Here is a 24,314-nt window from a genome sequence, read left to right as displayed (position 1 = left end):
TTTTATCTTGGATAATGCGTTAGCATTCAAATGTTTCCTGCCTTCCCTATGCTGAATCTGCATGTTGTAGTGACTCAATTCTTCCATCCATCTAGCAAGTTAACCTTCTGGGTAACGGAAGTTGAGTAACCATTGTAGACGACTGTGATCCGTACGAATTGTATGTAAACGGTCTTCCAAGCAGATAATAACGATATAAGTCACTACTGCTAGCAACTCTTTGCGGGTTGTGCAATATCGTTTTTGCTCGGGAAGAAAGGCAATACTAGCAGAGGAAAATATTCTTACTTGACCATCTTGAATTTGCAGTAATTCTGCTCCCAGGGCAAATTCAGAGGCATCTGTATCAAGGATGAAATGGCCTTCTTTAGTGGGCAATGTAAGAACAGGAGCACTTGTGAGAGCCAGTTTTACTTAATCAAAAGCCGACTGTTGCTCATCACCCCAGTTCAACCTATTCTTACCTGTAACTGCGTACATTTGACATTTCAACAAATCGGTATTGGACAAATGTGATTAAAGCATATAACGAATTATTAAATTAAAATTAAAATTTTCTTTGAAGCACCTAATTTGTGTGAACAATTTTGTTGTTAAGCATTGTGCATGGTAGAGCTACCTAACAATAAACTGATACAATTCATTTCCAGTATTCAACACAACATTCAAGTCTTTCGTACGCTTTATTTTGCTATACATCGAAGAGACTAAACTGTTTAAAAGGCAATGTCAGCAAAGTCGATGTCACCTTGCATATTTGTTCTCTCATATTAATGCTCCCAGTTACGGTATTATCCTTATTAGTCCGTCCACAAAGATGCCGTTAGTACTTGGGCGCCCACTGTTTCGTTAGGGATGTGTTCCCAACGAATAGTAAATAAAGGAGCGGAGTTCATACTGCATGAAGGTTTATTCTATATATTCAAAACGCAGTGTCAAGACGCAATATTTTGACAATGATAATTCAACACACGCACGTACTCGAATTCTCATCACCTTGCATTCCTTCATGTACGTGAAACTGTAATTAAATAAAGAATATAACTACTACTGTGCATTAATATAAACGTTACTGAATTATATAATTAAATAATAATATTTCATGTTAATATATCGATATATCTCTACATACCTCCTTGCGCCCACTTATAAACAAGGGAACACATACATGTTTTTATACCCCCGCAAACGAAGTTTAGGGGGGTATATTGGTTTCACCCTGTCCGTCTGTCGGTCTGTAGACGCAACTTTGTCCCCCCTATAGAATTTTGTATTACTGCATGGAACAGTTCGAAAATTTGTACATATGTTGAACACCATCTGAAGATGTGCACCTGCAATTTTTTTTAAGATCAGACAAGATTTAATGATTTTATGACAGTTTTCATTTTCCTTATTCTATATATTGTACACTAATGTTGAAAAGTAAGGGAGGTAATCCTTACAGATTTTATTAATTAATTAATAGAAAACACTCTTAAATATATTTATATAAATACATCCAGATGGAAATTTTTGTCTTTATGTCTTAATTTTAAAATAAAAAAATTTATTTTTTATAAGTATTCTATCAACTGGAGCTAATGAGAACATCAAAGACAAGTGTGGCTGAACTCATTTGTCCCAAGGGAGCCATTATTACAAATTGATAATCTGTAAAATGGGTGATGGTTTTGGGACTATTTTAAAACTGTTTCATGTAAACCAAAAGGTCTATCATTATAAGGAAATAAATAATATGATTATTAATAAAGAAGTTAAACTATTTTTAGAGGTTGTTTAAATTTATTTGTCAAGTAATTTGATGAAGTGACCCTATTGGGCATTAATTTAAATGAAATTCGAAATTACTGATATGATTGTAGTGTTTTGGCAATTTTAAAATTGTTTGTAATATTAAATTTTCTTTTTTACATATTTTTACATAGTATGGTAATTATGGTAATGTTTTGGGAGTTTATTAAATTTAACAAGCTCATCAAAGAAAGTCATAGTCCTATGGGATCAATTTTCTGATATGGAGTTCAATTGTGCCATAGGAGAAAGTGAGGAAAATTTGAAACAACTAATTGCATCTGTCAAGACTCTTATTAGAAAGATATTGAAAGTTTTATCAACAGAAGAGCATTGCTTGGCTACCGGTATTTCTATTCACTGCAAAGGGAGGAGTTATTGTCATGTTGTTGGTTTTTCTTTAAATCAATTAAATTAAAAAAATATATCATCAAATACATACATTTGTAAATGTATTACTGTTATAGATATGTATTTACAGTGAAATTCTGACAATTTTGATTTTAATTTTTCTTTGTTAACTATTTTTTTTTTTTTTTACAATTCTAGAATTTTTTATTTGTATTTGTTCCAAACCTTAATTATTATTCAATTCAATTATTTGTCCCATTTGAAATTAGCCTAGCGGGGGTATTAGTCCCATTAGGACAGTTCTAGTTCGCACTCGCACGATCGAAAAATCTTTAACCGTAACAGTTACCTTGCATAGTTTTTCTCTCATAATAATGCTCCTAGTTTCGGTATTATCCTTAATAGTCCGTTCCACAAGGATGCCGTTAGAACTTGGACGCCCAGATTCCAATGACATGGTTTTCATATATATAGAAATGTGGCTGAATGGCATAGCTATGTCATTCAATCACCTTTCTTGACCGTTCAGTTGTCTGAATGGCAGAGCTTCATCATGTGAACATTATATCTGCGTGCGCAAACGATATTATTTCAAAAATATTTTGTCCGTTTTTGTTCATCCTGTGGTATCTTAAACAGCACGTAAAATAAAAAATGAAATAGAAATGCTAGTAATGTTAATATATAATTCAATTAAAATAATTGTTTCCAAGAATGTTGCACGAGTTTGTTTTTGTTTTTTTTATATAAAACACGTTAGGTGGATAGGAAAAATACGAAACAAGTGCACTTAATGAAATGTTGACTGGTATTCATTATGTGAACACTTATTGTTGAAACAATTCATCTAGGAACATTTAAGGGTCCCACATATTTTTTATGTAACATAAAACAGAATGTTATGAATGATGTGTTTAGAACAAATTCTACTGTAATCGGCTCCATAAATCAGAATTGTATAATAAAGCTATGTTTTCGGATTCACTGTAGATAATTCAAAATTGTCTACTTTAGACTCGTATGTAAAGTATTTAATCTTGCTTGCTAGCTCTGCATTCGACAATATCCCAAATCACATGTTCGAACTTAACTTGCACAAGTTTAGTCTTTGGCCTTCATATTACTTCATTTATTCTACAACTTCCTACTAAGAAGTGCCTCCTGTTTAATATAGGCGGTGGTGGCATTTTTTCTTGGTTTATTAAAATAATTTATTTGAAACACTCTCTCATCAGCATACTTATGACCTTATTGACATAGTTATGTGCCTTGGACGTAGAAATTTTTTAATTATTTGTAGTTTCCGGTTTTTTTCTTCGCAGATGTGTTTAAAAAAATGACAACTTCTTAGAAAGACCTTTATCTGACATGTTTATGAAGGTTAAGAAATCAGATAAGATAATTGAATTTGTGCAATTTAAAATAATTACCGTTCCACGTGGCACAAAGGATTTTTTGATGCTTAAAAACATGCATACTACGACCTTTAAGAATTGCAACAGCACTACAAAATTTATAACAAAAGTGCTAGTTAACAAGTCTTTCATCCGACGCAACAAAGTTAATCTTCTCATTTAGCATCCTATTTTTTATTTCATTAACAAGAAGGAACTCTTGTCATAGACTTCCGGACTCGTCAGTGACATTAAGATCCCGACCTTGTAGATATTATCGTTGGTAATGCTTCATGATTTGTACTGGTTCTGAAGTCTGCACCCTTCTGAAAACGATGGAAATGACCCTGAACGATTATTCCTACTTATCGAAGTTTCATTTACAAACAAAAAAATTCAATAAAAACCTTTGAAAGGGGCATTGTCACGATTTTGGTCAAAAATTATTTTTCCGATTTTCATGTTCACAATTCTTCAGTAAGACAATTTTAATAGTCAACCAAAATTTGAGCATAATTCGTTGAGTTTTATGTGATTTACAGAGCTTACAATTCTTTGCTATGTAAACAAAACGTATGTTTACATTTTGAATGCTGAAGTGAAAATTCCAGTTTTAGACCAAAAATTGTAAGAGATTAAATCGGGGGACAGGCCTATACTTGAGGCCAGGCCAACATTTGGGGCTAGGCCAATTTTTGAGCGCAATAGTGGGACCTGGTCAATGATAAGGCCAGGTCATGCTCATTTAGAATATGTCAAGTGCATTAAATCTATTTATGCGATAATATATTTATATTTTTTTGTTAGAACTTTTTTTTATAATATAGATAATATTTTGACCCCTCAGCCTCCTTAATCCCATCTCACTTTCTGATTCTAAACCATGTTCGATATCTGTCGACAACCTTTTTCAACCAAAAACCAAACTTGTCCTCCATTTTGAGGAAGAAACACCTTTCCGGCAACGGTACTCTCGAGATGGGCAATTAACTACATTGTGGTAACCCCCATGGTCTCGTAGGATAGGATAGTTAATCGAATTTTAATATTTTAACCTCTTTGCCTCCTTCATTAGCAGCAAGTGATGCTAAATTTTCGTCAAGCCATTCGAATGCTATGAAAGTTACTCTTCTTTGAATTTCTGGGGTATTCAAAAGTTTTACTTTATTGCAGAGTGTTCATTAACTTCATGTTAAAATCTGCTTCCTTTTTAAAGAAATTTAATCTTAAATTATACTATCCATTTAACGTAAGTGTGTATATAAGATATTGTCTGCCATAAAATGAAAGGCATTATGAATAGAAAAAAAATACAACATTTTTCCTCATTTTTTGTACGAGACGTTGTTGATACCGACTTCTCATCGTTGAACAGCTGCACAACAACATTCGTTATGGTTATGTGGCTGCCCACTGAAGTTTTTTCTTTGCATAAGTTCCTCCACAAGGAGACTACGCAAGCCCCCGATGCGTCTTTCACTTTAATTGTCCTTACTGGTGGGGTGTCCTCTCCGTTAACCCTCACGGATCTTTTCATCTCTTTCTGTTAAAATCACAAAATACAATTTATACAATGATTAAATCTATTATTATACCCCCGCAAACTAATTTAAGGGGGGGGGGGGGTAAATTGGTTTCACCCTGTCTGTCTGTCTGTAGATGCAACTTTGTCCCACCTATATAATTTTTTACAACTACATGGAACAGTCTGAAAATTTGTACATATGTTGATCACCATATGAAGATGTGCACCTGCAAATTTTGTTTAAGATCAGACAAGATTTAATGATTTTATGACAGTTTTTATTTGCCTTATTCTATATATTGTACACTGATGTTGAAAAGTAAGGGACGTAATCCTAACATTTTTTGTTAATTGATTAATAGTATGAAAACACTTTAAAATATATTTTAATAAAAAAAATAAAGATGGAGGTTTTTTGTCTTTAAGTCTGAACTAAATTTATTTTTTATAAGTATCCTTTCAACTGACAATGCAAAATTTTTGATTGGCAATGATAAATTCTTGGGAGCTAATAAGAACATCAAAGACAAGTGTGGCTGAATTCATTTGTCCCAAGGGGGCCATTATCTAAGTCATGTTTTAGATGGAGCATGTGATTAGGGAAAATTGATAATATGTAAAATGGGCGGCGGTTTTTTGGCTGTTTTTAAAACTGTTTCATGTTATCCAAATGTTTCTAGCATTATAAGGAAATAAATAATATCATTATTAATAAAGAAGTTAACTATTTTTAGAAGTTGTTAAAATTGTCATATCTTTACTTCAATGTTTTCTTTAAGTAGGCTCACTGTAAATATAATCACTCGTTACGTAATCATTCAATAATTTGCAAGTATATATTTTGCTCGAGACTATCCCTGACTTGGATCCACCAAAGCGTGTCCACCACATTGCTCTCATTTGTGCTATTTCGGGTTTGATTATTAAATAATGAAAGTACAGTACCGATCAGATTCAACATAACAGAAAGTAAACCCCAACTAAACCCCGGGTTTACTTTCTGGGTTTACTGTAAACCCAGAGTGGACACAGAGAGTAAACCCAGTCAGAAGTATACCCCTGAAAGCAGACGCTAACTGTGTATTCGGAATATACAAAGGCTAGGAATTACAGGCAGTAAGATGGTAAGATATAGTATTAGTCTGCTTCACACTTAAGTGCATACAGTTGACCTTAAAAGCAATTTCAAAGTAAATCCCGAGTGTAACCAAGTTTTCAAAAAGTAAACCGAAAAAGTAAACCCGGGGTTTAGTTTGGGTTTACTGTGGTTGGGTCTGGTCGGTACTGTTGGTTTTTGATTAATTTCAAAGTAGTAACTTACCGGTTAAAATTCAATTATACCTTACGGACATCATTACACGTTTTGAAATACCAAAGGTGTAATCAAGTACTGTGGTGCAGGCATTTTGTAGTTTATTTGCAAAGATAATTATTTGGAGAATTCTCGGAGAAGGTTTCTCCTCTAAAGTGAAAAAAACTACTTCCACTGTCAGCTGAAAGGTGTCTTTCAGGTTGCTACTACATGAAACTGGGATGGCATTCACGGCAGTAGAACTATAAATCAATTCGGCAGTGGAACTATAAATCAATTGCAATTCATCCGACGAGCTACTTCACTGTTTCACACGGTCAATGAATACGGTAATCATCTAAATTGCATGTAAATATGAATGTTCACTGTTTATTAAAACAATAAATTAATATCAGACACTGCATGAGATTGTATGAAATTCAGGGGTAACTTACATTTACGACACAGATAAAGCCTGAGCCGATCAAATCGTTTGTGGGGATCCATACTGTTTCTGTACCCAAGCAGTGAGAAGTCTTCCTGTTACCCAGGCAATTTATCTTCTAAAGATCCGTCGCGATAGACAAGGACGAAATTTTTCGCACTGTTTATGTTTTTCCATGAACGTGCGATTCTGAGCTGCAGCCTTTTCGAATGCAGCATCCCTGATTTCTTTTGAAACATCGCTTATTTTGGGGGAATGGTACAACTGACCCTAACCCGCCACACCCTGTGATGCTCAATGATGTGATTTTCAGAAATACTCTGTTTTGAAATGACCTTTGCCGACATAAGTCTGAAAACGTATCTCCAGCTATTTCACCCCTGCGAATGTTATTGTCAATCAAATTTTATACCACGTGGTTTAATTTGACCCTTTCAGTTTCGGAGTAAAAATCGTACCTCGTGTATAAAGTCTATTTCACAGTATCTAGGTTCTAGTAGTCAAATCTAAAATCTAGAGGTTTATTGATTTTAAACTTTATCTTCATTGATTGGTGAATAAAATGTGTTTTAAAAATAAATGTGACTATACAAAAATTAGTTTTTGTCTGCTGTTGCAACAACTAACATGCTTAAAAAAGATCCCTCCTGAGGATTAATTTTCGATCCGCGCCTGACCTAGTAATAACATCAATAGTGGAACAGACTATACCATTTTATGCAGAATGTTCCTTGAAAATGGCTTGATATACTAAGTTTTATGGCAAAATAGACACCCATTATTTTTTTTTAAAACATGGTATTGCACACCACAAGCATCAAACATGGCTATGATTTTATTAAGCAACCCAATGTTTATATTTTCAACCACTCTACACGTGTTTGAACACGAACGATAACTCTGTTCTGAATATTATCGTTTAATATAAAATAAGACATACATCTTGAAAGCTTTTCCCGTTTTACCATAAATCAAAGTAGGATATGATATGAAAAACGACCAGTACTTACGTATTTTGAGAATATTATCCGAACACTTATACTTCCGCTCGAAATTTCACAGGAACTGAACAAATATCGATGAAGTTTCGTGAACTTTAATTCGAGCACCTCTGGATTTATTACTTCCTTAGCAACGATAAAGAAAACAATACGAACACATTCGCAGGGGTGTATTTGAAGTGGAAATGGTAACATACATCAATCTTATGAATAAAGTGAAAACATTTTCTTTGCTTTTATTGAAAAAAAAAATATAACGAACAGTTGTTAATACATTATGTTCTTTTTTTCCTTGCATTTTTTTCTGTTTCTGACTGATTTTGTTCGGGTGTGCTTTTTGAAGCTAGTTGTTTACTGTATGACTCGAACATACCATATCTTGAATTTGGACTAAAATGTCAACCATCACTTCTTAATTATCCCCTCGCGCAACTTGTTACGAAGGGAATATAGCATCGCTACCGTGCGTGTGTGTGTTCGTATGTGTATACTCCATTTCAGTTTTCTAGTGAATTAATAAAAAACCTTCCAATAGAATTTCCTCAACCTTTGCACAAATATACATCATTGTAAAAGATTAAAACAAATGCAATGTCATATTAATTGGTAAATTTTTTATGCAAAAACTTTTACACCATTGTAAAGGAGGGGGGCATACATTATGACAAGATTCGTTCAAAACTAAAAAATATTTATCATAGATTGCACACTTCTGTAAAATAACAAAGAAAACATACATGTTCCTTTCCAAACTATTAATACTATTACAAATTATTATTCCATTAAATCAATGTCATAATTATGACAGATTTTCATTAAATTTATACCAAATGTTTTTTTTGGAATGCTACTGACCATGCAAGAATTTTCACGTCGCTTTCTTAGTAATTGACTCTTTAATATAATTTAACTTCTGACAACATATTCACTAAAAGGACATTTTGTGTTGAACAATTTATCCGAAAGTTTTTATTTTTGTGAAAACACTAACTTTGTGCGAACCACGGACAATAAGATCAGAAATGTCATCAGCGAATAAAATAAAACTTGAAGAAAAAAACAACAGTCAGTAAATTCATACAACATGTGTCCCCTGTCAAAACGAGTCGGACCAACAACCGTTATTTCAACGCAACTCTGCAAATTCAGAGAGACACATTCAGCAAGGTTGTGTGTTTTGACCCATCTAAACATTCTATGTTGGTCGAAGCAAGCAATGCTAGGACTCCGCTAACACTGAATGTTCAAATAGTTCCTAGCAAATTCGATTCCTCAAAATCGGAGGTATTGGTGAATTACAAAACCAGAGAAGGGGTGTGCAGGGAATTGGCATTTACGTACCAAAGAAAAGAAATGGACGACACTGCGGGAGAAAAAACTAGAACTATTCAGGAAATACAGAATATTTCAGAGTACCACAAGGTAACTATATATTATTACAAATCAAGCAATTAAACATATATATTTTCACACCAAGATTTTGAGACTAGAAAAAAATCATTCTTGGGTCAAGTACAACAGTTTTAACAAGCATTCTGAGAGTATTGCATAAGCAATACACGTCCCCTACCGGTTTGTGGAAATTGTGAAAACAATGCACTGTTATGCAGAATATCGAACCCGAACATTAAAAATTGGAATATTAAAAATTAATTTTCTCGAAAATATGTCAACCAGACGCTACAAAATTGTAAACTTGATCTGTAGTTTGATATTTTGAAGCTGTTCAGCAAATTTCATATTCCTCAAACGCATAAAGAAAAAAGGAGTGGAAAACTGAAGTGGGACAGACAGACAGACGGACTGACGGACGCAGAGGAAAGCTATAGTCCCCTCCGGTGAAAACCGGTAAGGGACTAATAAAATTATGGTTATATACATAAAGGCGCTTGCTTCATACAATACGCTAATTTACTATATTGCGTTTCATACAGTACCTTAGGCCAGCTTTTTTTTAAATTTCGGTTTACAAACCCGCCGACCCAATTTTTTTAAAAATTTAAATAAAAATATAACGTCCTGAACTAGCTTTTAATTTTAATTTTTTCTCCGACTCGAAATTTTCTTTCTGGTAAAAATAAAACAAAATGTTGATGCACTCACGTGTAGTCAAAATTAATGTTGTTCATGTATTGAATAAAAATACCGAGTTCTTTCCGATCAAGTCACGGGCACTAGAAGTTACCCAAAAATATATAGGACCTACTCCTGTTTGCTGCCGCCCGACCCTACAGTTTATCACCCTATTAGTTTTGTGATCGGCAACTTGGCTAGAATTTCCCCACGAGAAGTTGAAGTCTTTCTGAGTTCACACTTAAGTAAACTAACCTCCTTGGCAAGAAAATGATAAGTAACTAATTTAAAAGACATGTTCACAACATAATAACTACTAAAATAATCATAATTTAACCGTTTGGAAATAGATCCTCTACATAACGGTTGTAAGTGGGTCATATAGTTTGACTAATAACCCTAAATAAATACACTGAAGCACAGGAGTCCTATGACTGAAGTAAAGAGACTGATTTTATTTGTCATTTACCTAACATAATAACTAAATATTTCCTTTATTTAAAGTATAGTAACATTAAATAAATAAAATTTTACAAATTAGATCAGCTTTTTTAAATTTAAAAAAAAATTGTTTGATTTTATGCCAACAGTTATTGACATGCTATTTATTTTCATTAACAATATTTTAAAATTAAGTTTTGAATTTGTGAATAGCCTTGTTAACTTAATCAAGTACATGATTTCTCAAACTTCTCCCTATTTTTCTGTAAGGAAACCCTTCTTTTTTATAAATGCATATATACAATATAAGGGCACATGAAATTAATTTTTAGATTCTCATCCCGGCCCGCCCCTCTGAAAAAGGCCCTCCCCGATGAATTTTATTTTATTTTGAAAAAAAAAATGGGGGAAACAAATTCAGGAAAAAATATCGGTTTACAAAAAATTCGTCATGTTTGTTATCATAAGGATACAAATGTCTTCATGCATTAATAGTTAAGTTGAAATAAAATGGAATTAAAAGATAACAAGTTTTTGTGCTCATATCAGCATTAACAATTCAAAAGAATAGAACAGTTATTTCTAGAACATGAATGGTAAAAAAGGTTTTTAAAAAAAAAAAATTAAAATAATAAATAAAATCCGCCCACCCGCCCCCTATTTTTAGCCTGTACATTAGCCCATTTCTAGAAAACCAGGTAACCTTTCCATCTTGGGATGTTTTACGCTCCTTTACATTCTCACGTATGACAAATAAAGTTAAGTCAACCTCTTGTTCTCTGTGAATACCATCTGGTTAAATATCATCTACCACAATATCAAATCTTTAAGAGGAGGATGAGGCTTTGCTTTCTTTCTTCTAATGCATGATGGAAACAAAGTGCAAAGAGCAAAACATCAATAGCTAGTTATGATGGCGTTCAATGTTTTTCAGTCGCATTAAATTATTTTAATACAACCCTTTCTTTGTAAACGTGTTAATGCTCTTTGAAGAGCCCCGCTCATTATTCTAAAGAAAAAGAAGATAAATCAACATTTAATAATTACGTTCAAAATATAAAACTAGACAAGGAGTTTACGAACGGCTTTCACAAACGTTATTATGTATCCCCTTTCCAAGAGGAGACATATTGTCTTTGTCGAATTTCTTCTTATTCTTCTTCATCCAAATTTGTCCAGGCCATAACTTAAATACCATTTGACATAAGACTTCAAACTTGGAACATAGGTAGATGGTATTGAGAAGGAGTGCATGCAACCAAAATATTTGACCTTGACCTATTTTGCTCTTCAAGGTCAAGCGTTTTATAAAAAATATTGTTCGGACCATAAAACAAGACTCCGTCAACATTTGACCTTTACCTTGTTTAACTCAAGGTCAAATTAAGAAAAAAATAATAAAATGTTGTCTGGGTCGTAACTTCAATACCTTTTGATATTTACACTTTAAATTTGAAACATAGGTAGATGGTATTGAGAAGAAGTTCATGCCTCCAAAACTTTTGACCTTGCCCTATTTTGTTATTCAATGTCAAGCGTTTTATAAAAAATATTGCCCGGACCATAACACTAGACTGCTTCAACATACAGACTTTTATTTTGTATCATAGATATATGGTATATAACCTAGCTCAACACCACCAAAACTTTTTACCTTGACTTAAAACGTTTATTTCAAGGTCAAATTAGAAAAAAAACTTATTGTTCAACTCCTAAATATACTTTGACAGAAGGGCTTCAAACTTTAAACAAAGAAATATAATAATACACGGAGGTGCACTTTTGATGAATATTTGACCTTGACCTTGTTTACTCAAGATCAAATTAAGAAAAAATAATAAAAACATGTATGGGTTGTAACTGAGATACCTTTTGACATTAAGACTTTAAACATTAAACATAGTTAGATGGTATTGTGTATATTGTGTAGAGTGCACAGCACCATAATTTTTTTTACCTTGACCAATATTGTGTCTCAAGTTAATTCATTTTCTAAAAAATATCGTACGAATCATAACACGAGATTCCTTAAACATACAGACTTTAAACTTGTATCACAGATATATACTTAAAAACAAAGAACTAAAATACCTTGAGACATACTGTTAATTTTTAACCGGGTTTTCGGAAGGAAAAATCCGGTTATTAAAATGGTGAAAATGTCGGGCGGGCGGGCGGCTGCCAAAAGTGTACCCTCATTGTACGGATAACTCCTCCTACAGTTTTCAAGATAGGAAGTTGTTCTTTTGCAGATCAATTGAACATATATCAGATGTGTGTATATTGCTAGGATTTTGATTTCCGATAATTTATGAAAAAAATACCAGCTTTTGAACTTAGTCATTTTTTGGCAAAATATGAGAGAGAGAGAGAGAGAGAGAGAGAGAGAGAGAGAGAGATGCCTTAAAACTTATCAGCAACATCACATAGCCAAGTATATTCGCAAGTTTTGGAAGAGAGAGATAGAGATATGATGATGATACTGAAGAGGACATTCTAACAACAAATTTCTTTCCATCGATTTGAAATATTGTAAAAATGAAACGATCGAATACAATGTGATTTATAGCATACTGGTTGATGACCAGTTTCTAACATATAATAAGAAAGTAAAGCATGAATTTGGACGTCGTAATTTGACAAAATTAAAGTGCAATATAAAGAGGTTTTTTACCTGTTTTTTTTTTAACCTTAAATCAAACATGATCCCCTCTTTCTCTCCCTTTCACACGCACGCACAATGTATTTGAATCATTTTTACAATATTTCATATCGATATAAAAAAAAATCGTGTAGTTGGAATGTCTCCGTAAATACTGTAAACGCACTATATTTAGGGTGTACAATATTTGGCGGGATATAATTCTTCAACAAGTTAGCATGGATTTGATTTAGCAAATTTCTGAATTTACCTTTTTATCTACTTATATATTTTACATTTGGCAATGTACTTGATTTTGCGGACGCCGTTTTCCGCCAAAAACGCAAAATAGAATACATAGCTAAAGGGGTAAATACAGTTTTATAATACGTTTACAGTATAATCATCTTTATATTGCAAGTTAATTTTGTCAAATTACGACGTCCAAATTCATGCTATACATATTACAACAATTCTTATCATATGTTAGAAACTGGTAACCAACCAGTATGCTTTAAATCACATTGTATTCGATTGTTTCGTTTTTACAATATTTCAAATCGACAGAAAGAAAATTGATGTTAGAATGTCCCCTTTAGTATCATCCTCAGTAGTGAGGGTAGTAGTCTGAAGTCAGTATAGGGTCACCAATGACCTTGATACCTAGGTCAAGGTCAGGTCACATGGGTCACTAGATCAGGGTCAATGACAGGGTCATGTCAACTGAGGTCAGGTCACTAGGCCAGGGTCTAAGCCAATGACCTTGATAAATGAGGTCAAGGTCAGGTCAGAGACTTTGATAAATGAGGTCAGGTCACCTGAAGCTTGATAAATGAGGCCAATGTCAGGTCACCAGAGGTCAAGGTCAGGTTACCTGTCTATAATTTTGAGGTCACTATCATAGGTCAGGGTATAACCTTGATAGTTAGAACAGTCACATATCACCTTGATAAGTCTGAAGTCATAAACAATTATTTAGGTCACCTTGGTAATTATGAAGTCACTTACAGGCGGAGATCACCTTGATAATTCTTAGTTCTAAAACCTGGTTCCTTAAAGGTCACATTGATACCCTGGTCTCTTGGAGTCACCTTAGTACATTAACATGAGGTCGCCTTGATAACCAAGTCACCGTATGACCTGGGTCACCGTGTTAATAAGTACATTTAATAAGGAACTATCAATTACGCATGAAATTTAACATTCAAACACATACAATGTTATGAAAGGACTATAATGGTGTTTTACAAAAGGTATGATTATTATTTTCTATCAGTTAGATTTTTCGAATATTTTTGTAGAGGCACGGGAGAAACAAAAACGATAAAAGTCTGTTAAACAATTTATTGTTTGTTAAAAACTGTTAGAATTGAAAAACTACTAATTGCATGTGCATCTTACAAAACATCCTTTATTTTCAAAAATTAAGTAATAATATACAGTTACAAAAGATATGAACACCATTGAACTATTGTCTCATAAATGTAACACTTTACTACGATTGTCAACTTGTTTCATCTCGTTATTCAATACCGGAAGTTTTTAAAGCCAAATGGTCAATCAAACATTTATAAACAAATAATTTGATTAAGTTAAGCTTAAGTTCTTCAAAAATCGAAATGTTTATTAGGAGGAAAATTTTGCACGTTTCTTCTCGGGCTATCCGTATTTCGATGTGAGATAATTTAAAATTATCTCACTTTGCTGAAGATCCAGCGCCATCCGCTTTTGCAAGGATTTTAGAACTTCCAACTCTCGGGAAGCAACAGCCAAGGGCTCTGAAAATCTCTTCTCCAGGGCCTTAAACTTTTTTTATGGCTTACGGCCATCTAGTTGCCGGATAATCTTTACGGCAAAGAGTTCAGTTATCTGAACATGCGCGACAAAAAATAGTTCTATTCGAATGTTGCAAAGTTAAGTGTTTGTTGTTCATGATAGATATCTTAAAGCAGGATTATATTTTCCATATGTTATTATCACTTATGTTATTGTAACCAATATGAATTGACTTTATTTAAATAAACTCGAAATCTAACGCGAATGAATATTAACTGCAGTGTTTTCCCTAGGTATTTCGGTAATTCTATGTACCGGTTTTTGCATAGAGGTATAGGCCCCCGCCATGCATCACACAGTGCCGCCATGCTTTCCGCTATGCATACTTACATGTATTATAAGCAAAAAATCTTTTCCCAATTATTTCAGATCCTAACAGTGATAAGTAAATGTAAAGTTGTCGTTATTTCGTTCAATCTTCATAAAAACGTTTGCACCCGCAGAGAGCGTCGCTAACTTCGATCGACATCGACATCGATCTCAGCAAGGGGGAAAGTGTTTAACGGTTAAAGAACCGAACTTATGATTGGGATATATTGAAACTGGGAGTATAAATCGGTAATAAATGCATAAATAGAGGGGCAATTACTACTTGTTTTAATATAATGTGCCTTCTTCGACACCTCCGCCATTATCGAATGTTGGGGATTTTCCAAGATCTAAAAATAGCACAATGTTCTCTCGATGGAGTTACCTTGGTTGTGCTATGATTGAACTGTTTATTTGTCGTAAAAATATTGGAAACTTGAGACCAAATGTACTCAAATAAGAAAACAATATACAGTTAAGCTTGAGTGCAAGTCATATACGGAAGCGATGTCACATTACTATAACATAGAGACATCGTATAGTTTGCCTCTGAAAATGACTGTGTACACATGTCATGTGAAGAGAGACTGACTGCAAAGTTATAGTGCAGTAATTCATTTTAATTAAATTTGGTGTCAAAACAAGTTTGCTGTAATTTCATAGTTCTGCCTGTTTCTTGCCCCCCCCCCCCCCCCCTCCAAAGAGTTTATCTCTGTACAAAGGGAAAAAAATAAAACAGAAGGTGTTAGAACTGCCTTGTGAATCTATATTTCTTATAAAAGCTTGTGAAGGTCAGCCTCTTAAAAAAGTAGAAACAACCCAGAAAAATATGAATAAATATACATTTATGAAGTACAAATAAAATGGAATGACACTTGTTGGTGTAGATTTCATGAGAATTCATCAATTATAATACATAACATGCAGTACATTTCATCATTTGGTTGTTATTATTTTTACGTGCAGTGATTTCGCGCTGGCTGTGGCGCTGTTACGTCGCACCGTGCACCAACTATCGCGCAAGTTCATAGTGCGTAGGAATACAAGGTGTACGGATATTTGAGAGCATGTTGGTTTTAAGTGTAATTTGTGTCCTATATAGTTGAATGAATTTACAGTTAATGTACTTCAGTCGTTGGATAAAAGAAAGAAACAAATTGTCTCATATTGGAGTTTGAGTCTGACATCATCATTATTATTTTATGCAGTCTATGATTTCCCTAAAAGCAATGGTGGTTTCAACCAATTGATAAAAGAGGCGTCTAGATTTCAATCCTGTCTGTTTCGGTCACTAAGGTTCGACCAATCAATAAATAGGGCATGTTGATATCGGTCCTGTTAGTTTCTATAGATCTATGAATTACATGTAGCTAGTTACTTTCTATAGAGCTATAAATAAACTAAAGTTTCCGTAAGAAATAGAGGGAATCATACTCGATCCATGTAAATATAGTCATATCAAACCCGTAAGCCATTATGGCCCTTCAGGCCTTTGATTTATTATTCCTCCTTTTAAATCAAAAAATATATATTTTTTAAATATTAACAACCAGTACATTTTAAAATGTTTTTCAACAAGTAAAGTAATTGACAGATGTGTATTTTTAATTATTTAAAGCATCGATTAATTTACCTGAACGTTGTGAGAATTGAGTCCTCTGCGTTGGCGGCTAACGTTGTAGAATCCGTTAGTGTTGGGGGCCAGTTTTCATCATGCGCAGGAGAGTATGACGGTGTCGATACACTTGAAGTACAAGCAGAGTACCTAATAAGATATAAATAGGAATACGTGCGATAGACTTTTCCCCTTTTTTCAATTTATAGAATTTTAAAAAAAATTACAATATGTATTTATAATTTATTCCCGCATTAACGGTGATTAATAGTGGGTATATAAAATAAATAAATAACTAGATACATTTCCTGACCTTTTGAAAGGTAGCTGTGTTTTAATGTGATCATTTTCTGCCAAAACTGGGACCAGAGGGATAATTGTTGTTTTGACGTTCTCTGCTTTTTCGTTGAAAGGGCTGGTCGTTGTTTGTTCCTTTTTTACTGTGCCTGACAGTAAGTTCTTCAGGACGGAAGGCCCTGTGCTATCTTGAACCACTACTTTAGACGACTGCGTCGCTCCTTTTTGAGGAACAATGGAAGATCTTAAAAAAAAAAATACCAATTCAAATTTTACGTCTTTAAATAAAAAGTACTTAAAGTACAGAGAGTCAGACTTACAAAAAATTAATAAAAGGATAAAATATTATGAGAGAATAATACGTACATGCAAAATTCAGTAAATGTCATTAACGACAAGTTTGATTTTTCATGGCACAATATTTTTTATAACTAAATTCTTAACTTACTTTGAAAATGAAGGGGCCTGATTTTCTATTTCCTGTTTTTCTATTTGTTTCCATAATTCTTCGAACTCGGGAGATGTTTCAAAGTCACTGCATAAATAAGTAAATAAAAGATAAACTAATAGCAATATATTTTTAATACCGTTAACAACCCCCCCCCCCTTTCTTTTATGTCCAAGTATTTCATCAATATTGTAGCAATCATACAGTATAATTATGATATTTTTAAATTAAAAATATATAAAACACAAATATTCGCCGTAAAGGACTATGCTTACACAATATATATATATATATATATATATATATATATATATATATATATATATATATATATATATATATATATATATATATATATATATATATATATATATACCCCTGTATGTATATGATACAAAACTTTCAATTACTAGTTTACCGTATATGCAACAAATCATAGAACCGAGTTTACTTACATTAAATCAGAAAAGTCTGCCATTTTGACAAATTGATGAATTTGTGCTTTTTGAGAACTTTGCTTCCCCAACACAATTTTTATGTCAATCCCCGGGCTTTAAATACTCTCACAGAAAAGTGCGTGGGATAAGGGTATGGTCGTTCATTATACCCACTTTTTTGTAAAATATCATTTCTTAATATGTATCAAAATTAAATCAGGATTTATGATAGAGGTTAGGTCATTGCTCAGGTCTAAAATAATTTTTATCTGATGATCTTTCAAAATTTGCCGATGAAAATGTCACCTCCTCCTTGACAGGGGTGATTGAACTAAATTACTACGTAGAAACGAGTATTTTTTTATCAGGTGCAAATTTTCAATATTGATAATTTAATAGTACGGCCACTCACCTTTATAGATAGAAAAACGCGCGAATGTAAATTCATATTTTAATCATAAGTAGCCGACGTATTGAAAAAAATTAAAATATTATTTAAAAGAAAGAAAAACAATGGAAATGTATACAATACAATATATCAGTGTAACATAAGGGCGATAAGTTGACAATGTACCATTGTAAAATTATTTTGATTGTTTTTATAATGTTGATGCAACAATATACGGGTATAAAAACAATTCGCGGGTAAAAGGTCACATGATTTCCCCAAACTGGGTTGTGCAGCGCACATGGCATTTGGGATAAAGATAACGAAGGTCCTTTTCCTTTTGTTAGGCCAACAGTCCTTCGGCTTGTGCTTGGTTTTTGCGGAAAGAGGTGTAAAGACATGCCTGGATATCGCGAGTTGTCGCGAAGTGTATATAGATTCGGAAATCTATCGTGATGTACATGTATTTGTAAGAAGCTGTGGTCTATCGGTAATTTACGTAACCGGAGCAAGAGACGTTAGAGTACATGACTTGCTGGGACAAACTTGTTGTAAGTATTAATATAATTGAATCAATCTTTTCAAATCAATTTTTTCAAATCTTATATTGTTTATGGTCTCACTGATCTCGTTACACCTCTGTCAGCGTTTCAAAAGTAGCAAATTTATTCGACGTGTAATTTTTTTTCATGAATAAAAAGGTAAAGCTAAGAAATAGTTTATGAAATAAGAAATAGTTTATGAAATAAGGTGGAAATGATTGACAAGCACGTATTCTGTAAATTCTTTGATGCTATATGAATTGTGCACATATTTCTTGATCCACCACTGATTCTTAGTGTACTCGAACTTGACACCCAAGTATTTTCTAATATTTGCTACTAAAGGTAAACGCTTATTTTGACTCTTTACAATAACGAAAAGTTGACAGGAGCGGGATATGATTGGGGATAGGAACGATAACTCTGAACATAAATGTAATTCGGGCTCGAGATTCTGACTACTCCGCCATTTCCGCTGGTGAAAATAAAAATTTGGAACTTAAATGTAATCACCTGTCGAGCTTTGAAAATTGAAGAGAAAAAATATTATAAAGATTGTTGTCTTGTTTTAGCATCCATTAGGGTACCTAAAAGACAGATGTCGACAGGAGGCATTCAAACAAAAGGTACATGTTCTTATCTGTCTAACTGTATGTAAATATTATTGTTAAAATTCGTTAAATGCCCTTTCTCTTTATCTCTCTCTCTCTCTCTCCTCCCTTTTATTTCCACAAATAAAAAAAAAAACAAAAACAAAAAGAGAAAAAGTCAACTTAGATTTATTTTATGTTTTAGGGGTGCAATCCACATCAATTCGCACCCACACTGAGGTCTCCACCAATGGCGGTTCTAGCTTTTCCACAGACACCCCCACTTACAACACTGAGACCCCCACCAAAAAGAGTTTGTCCACTGTGACCTCTACCACGACCCTGGCTTATCAGACTACTTTAGTTGATGGTAAGTTGTTTATTTCCTATGTTGACTCTGTCAGAAGTCTAATTTAGATGCGATTTGGAACTCAAATGTAATCATTAGTCAATCTTTTAAATTGGAGAGAAAATATTATAAAGATTGTTGTCTTGTTTTAGCATCCATTGGGGTACCTAAGAGACAGATGTCGACAGGAGGAATTGAAACAAAAGGTACATGTTCTTGTTTGTCTACCTGTATGTAGATATGATCTGGTCACCTCCAATCGCTCACCCTTCCCTGAGCATCTAACTCTTGCCCTCTCTCTTTATCTATCTCTACCCATAAAATTTTCAAAAAAAAAAACAGGCATCTTAGATTTATTTTATGTTTTAGGTGTGAATGATTTATTTTATGTTTTAGGTGTGCCATCCACATCAACTCGCACCCACACTGAGGTCTCCACCAATGGCGGTTCTAGCTTTTCCACAGACACCCCCACTTACAACACTGAGACCCCCACCAAAACAAGTTTGTCCACTGGGACCTCTACCACGACCCTGGCTTATCAGACTACTTTAGTTGATGGTAAGTTGTTTATTTCCTATGTTGACTCTGTCAGAAGTCTAATTCAGATGAGATTTGGAACTCAAATGTAATCATTAGTCAAGCTTTTAAATTGGAGAGAAAATATTATAAAGATTGTTGTCTTGTTTTAGCATCCATTGGGGTACCTAAGAGACAGATGTCGACAGGAGGAATTGAAACAAAAGGTACATGTTCTTGTTTGTCTACCTGTATGTAGATATGATCTGGTCACCTCCAATCGCTCACCCTTCCCTGAGCATCTAACTCTTGCCCTCTCTCTTTATCTATCTCTACCCATAAAATTTTCAAAAAAAACCAAAACAGTCATCTTAGATTTATTTTATGCTTTAGGTGTGCCATCCACATCAATTCGAACTCGCACCGAGACCTCCACCAATGGCGGTTCTAGCTTTTCCACAGACACCCCCACTTATACCACCAAAGAGAGTTTGTCCACAGGGACCTCTACCATGACCCTGGCATATCAGACTATTTTAGATGATGGTAAGTTTTTTATTTCCTCTGTTGACTCTGTTTTTTGAACAAAAATTTGATATTGAAGTTTAATTGAAATTAAAAATATTTGTCCCTCAGATAAATATTTAGTTTATTCATATATTTTGTTGCGTAAACTTTATAATGTGTGTGTGTGTGTGTGTGTATATATATATATATATATATATATATATATATATATATATATATATATATATATATATATATATATATAATGTATATATATATATATATATATATATATATATATATATATATATATATATATATATGTAGATAAATAAAGCCTTGGTACAGCAAAAAAAAATTAAATTAATAAAACAGAATGCGACAGTCCAAATTAAATAAATTGTTTACTGTTAGCGCTTTCAGCCATGTCGGCTCTTCAGACAGTTATACAAAATTAAAAACGTTGTTTGTAACGTTGTCAATGACGTCGTGTTTTTAAAGTTCATTATGACGTCACAATGTACATCAAGGTAGCGATGGCGTGAACTTTATCAACGCCGTTAAGCAATGCATAGACATATAATACAATACATATAGAAATTATATATATGATAAATCTATTTTCGATTAAGTTTCGGGTTAAATATTTTAATAAAATAGTCCTCTTTTGTGGTTCGGGCGATTTCATTTGAATTCCACATTTTGTAAAACGGAAATATTTTAAATGTTCCCTTTCCGCACTTCGCAAAATGTTCCGAACATGGAGTGTTTCTCACTGTTTCGTCCTTTATTTGTTGTTTGTGGACTCTCACTCGGGCGTTGAGCTGGTTAGTCTGGCCAATATAATTTTCTCCACATGTTGGACAAGTCGCACAATATATCAAATTACACGATTTGCAGTTCATTGGGGCATTAGGTTTTAAAATTTGGCCGCTTTTTAATATTATTCCTTCTCCCTCCTGTATAAGGTCACATGTTCCACATCGGGGGTCGCCGCACTTTTTGATGGAAATAGTATTGCTGGACGAGAACTTTGCTTTGGAGAGAATTTTCCTCAGATTCGGCGCTTGTCGTCTGCTGTTTATGATAGATGATTGGTTTAACAGTTTTTTCATATTTTCTGATTGTTCTAATATTGGAAAAAAACGTTTTGCTGATTTAAAAATATTATGGTTACACGGATTATGTGTAGTTACAAACGGAATTTTCTCATCTTGTTTCTCCTCCTTAAGGCAGGTCCTTCTAAGTTGTGCTAAAGGAATATCCATAGCCCGGTTAATTCCGTCATTAATAAGTTCCACGGGGTAATTCTGTCGTCTAAGGTGTTGTTTTAACTCTTGAAGCCTTTGTAGGCGAAGAGAAGGGTGAGTCACAATAGTACATACACGCCGTGCCGTTTGGTATGGAATATTCCTTTTTGTGTGAGACGGATGACATGAATGAAAATCCAAGTATTGATGGGAATCTGTTTCTTTGCTAAATAAATCGGTAATGATATTCTCGCCGTCTTTGATAATAAGATATTCTTATTATCAAAGAGAGCGAGAATATCATTACCGATTTATTTAGCAAAGAAACAGATTCCCATCATATCTTATTATCAAAGACGGCGAGAATATCATTACCGATTTACTAAAATGTAGAATTCAAATGAAATCGCCCGAACCACAAAAGAGGACTATTTTATTAAAATATTTAACCCGAAACTTAATCGAAAATAGATTTATCATATATATAATTTCTATATGTATTGTATTATATGTCTATGCATTGCTTAACGGCGTTGATAAAGTTCACGCCATCGCTACCTTGATGTACATTGTGACGTCATAATGAACTTTAAAAACACGACGTCATTGACAACGTTACAAACAACGTTTTTAATTTTGTATAACTGTCTGAAGAGCCGACATGGCTGAAAGCGCTAACAGTAAACAATTTATTTAATTTGGACTGTCGCATTCTGTTTTATTTATTTAAGAGTATATTTATATATATATATATATATATATATATATATATATATATATATATATATATATATATATATATATATATTATTTGTGGATAATTATTATTGTAGATTCCAAAAAGCAAGACAATCTCTTCATGGACCCCGAGTGGAAAGATTTCACAGTTCTTAATATTTTAAATTTAGTGTTCAGTTTTTGTATTTTTGTAGGTGTGTAAGTTTTAATCAAAGATAAGCTTAAAAATCTGAAATGTGACACTAAGACATCCAGAAAAAAAATTAAGAGAAAATCAAATCGGTCAATATTTAAACCAAGAAATAGTAAATTATCTACGAAGTCCAAAATAGATTTGAGAAAAATTCAGTCATACATGTCTTCTACAGATGATAGTGAATGTGAGTCTGTTATTTTTTATCAAGAATCTGTGTGTTAATGATGCTATGATAAGTGTGTGGGTCTTGTATTATTGAAACTTATTTTAGGGTTTTTTTTTTAATTTTTTTAGGAATGTTGGTGTGGTCAATCTTGATGACCATTCTCATCATACTAATATTGCTGAAAAGATGGTTGCATGCAAAATGTCGAAATTGTGCACATACCCAACCTGAACAACTAGCTACCACTGAACAACCAGCTACAATACCTTCAGCAACATCAACACCAGCACCAACTTCCTCACCAGCAATTGTACACCTAAACCCAGCATTCTCTCCGTTGTCATTCACTCCTCCTTCCTTGCCCACGACCCCAAGCACCATAACCTCAACCCCACCAGACACTGCACAATGCTTAACTTCAGCACTCACGAGTCGGTCAACTCCACCTGCTTCACCAGCTGAAAGCATAGAAATGCAAACCCCGCCATCACTTGCCACAACCCCTGAAACACCATCCACGGTGACCTCAGCCAAACCTCTGCTAAGTCAAACATCAGTCTCTGACAACACAAGGTCCAAGACGGCAAAGAAGCAAATTAACTTGTAAAAAAAAACCTGTATATGTGCTAAGGGAAAAACTTTCATTTACTACATGTAGTAAGTCAAACAGAAATTTATGTAAAAGAAAGTAGATTTGGTTTTATTTTAATTTTACAACACGTGTTTGCTAAAAAGGTTTTAACATGTGAAATGTGCCAGTACACATGATATCCTACTTTTTGATGGATATATATTATTATCAAAATAGTTTTATTATTGTTATTTTGTTTACCAATTGTGAATCAATACTCACTAGTAATTTTTTGGGGGGGGTTTTACATGTGAAATGTGCCAATACACAAAATATTCTACTCTTTGATGGATATATATGTATTATTATCAAAATAGTTTTATTACATGTATTGTTATTTTGAATACCAATTGCGATTGTTGTGAAAACTGTCATTTACTGACAAGTCGAGCTCAGTTAGAGTTTTATGTAAGACTACTATAATATTTAGTTTCTCAGGCACTGCATCATGCATTCATACATAGAAAAGGGGAATAACTCAATGTTACATATGACATTTTCAAACACCAAGGCGAAAAACAAGCCCATCTACCTCATGTC

General features: G+C 33.5%; 1 protein-coding gene and 1 long non-coding RNA gene across 2 annotated transcripts; one reads left to right on the top strand and one right to left on the bottom strand.

Moving 5' to 3' along the window:
* Positions 1-16,724: 16,724 nt before the first annotated feature.
* On the bottom strand, positions 16,725-17,564 carry LOC109617165 (uncharacterized). Its single transcript, XR_010711281.1, has 2 exons — positions 17,030-17,564; positions 16,725-16,866 (listed from the first exon to the last, which is right to left on the bottom strand). It is a non-coding gene; the product is annotated as an uncharacterized lncRNA (long non-coding RNA).
* A 1,937-nt stretch (positions 17,565-19,501) lies between these two features.
* LOC105325197 (uncharacterized) lies at positions 19,502-23,942 on the top strand. The gene is made up of 6 exons (XM_066080773.1): positions 19,502-19,788; positions 19,920-19,973; positions 20,164-20,328; positions 20,460-20,513; positions 20,680-20,832; positions 22,877-23,942. Exons 2-6 carry the CDS (start codon positions 19,946-19,948, stop codon positions 22,981-22,983), a joined length of 507 nt encoding a protein of 168 aa, XP_065936845.1. The 5' UTR covers positions 19,502-19,788; positions 19,920-19,945; the 3' UTR covers positions 22,984-23,942.
* The last annotated feature ends 372 nt before the right edge of the window (positions 23,943-24,314 follow it).

This window comes from Magallana gigas, chromosome 1 (genome assembly GCF_963853765.1).
Source record: "Magallana gigas chromosome 1, xbMagGiga1.1, whole genome shotgun sequence".
Lineage (NCBI taxonomy): Eukaryota > Metazoa > Mollusca > Bivalvia > Ostreida > Ostreidae > Magallana > Magallana gigas.
Note: the sequence above shows the minus strand (reverse complement) of the source record. Positions and strands in the feature narration are given on the sequence as shown.

Bases quoted from the DNA above. Each gene is read 5' to 3' on its own strand.
- LOC105325197 (XM_066080773.1), top strand. From the start codon at position 19,946: ATGTCGACAGGAGGAATTGAAACAAAAG. The intron at 19,974-20,163 runs GTACATGTTCTT...TTTATGTTTTAG, and splicing joins AGGAGGAATTGAAACAAAAG to GTGTGCCATCCACATCAACT. The intron at 20,833-22,876 runs GTAAGTTTTTTA...TTATTATTGTAG, and splicing joins TCAGACTATTTTAGATGATG to ATTCCAAAAAGCAAGACAAT.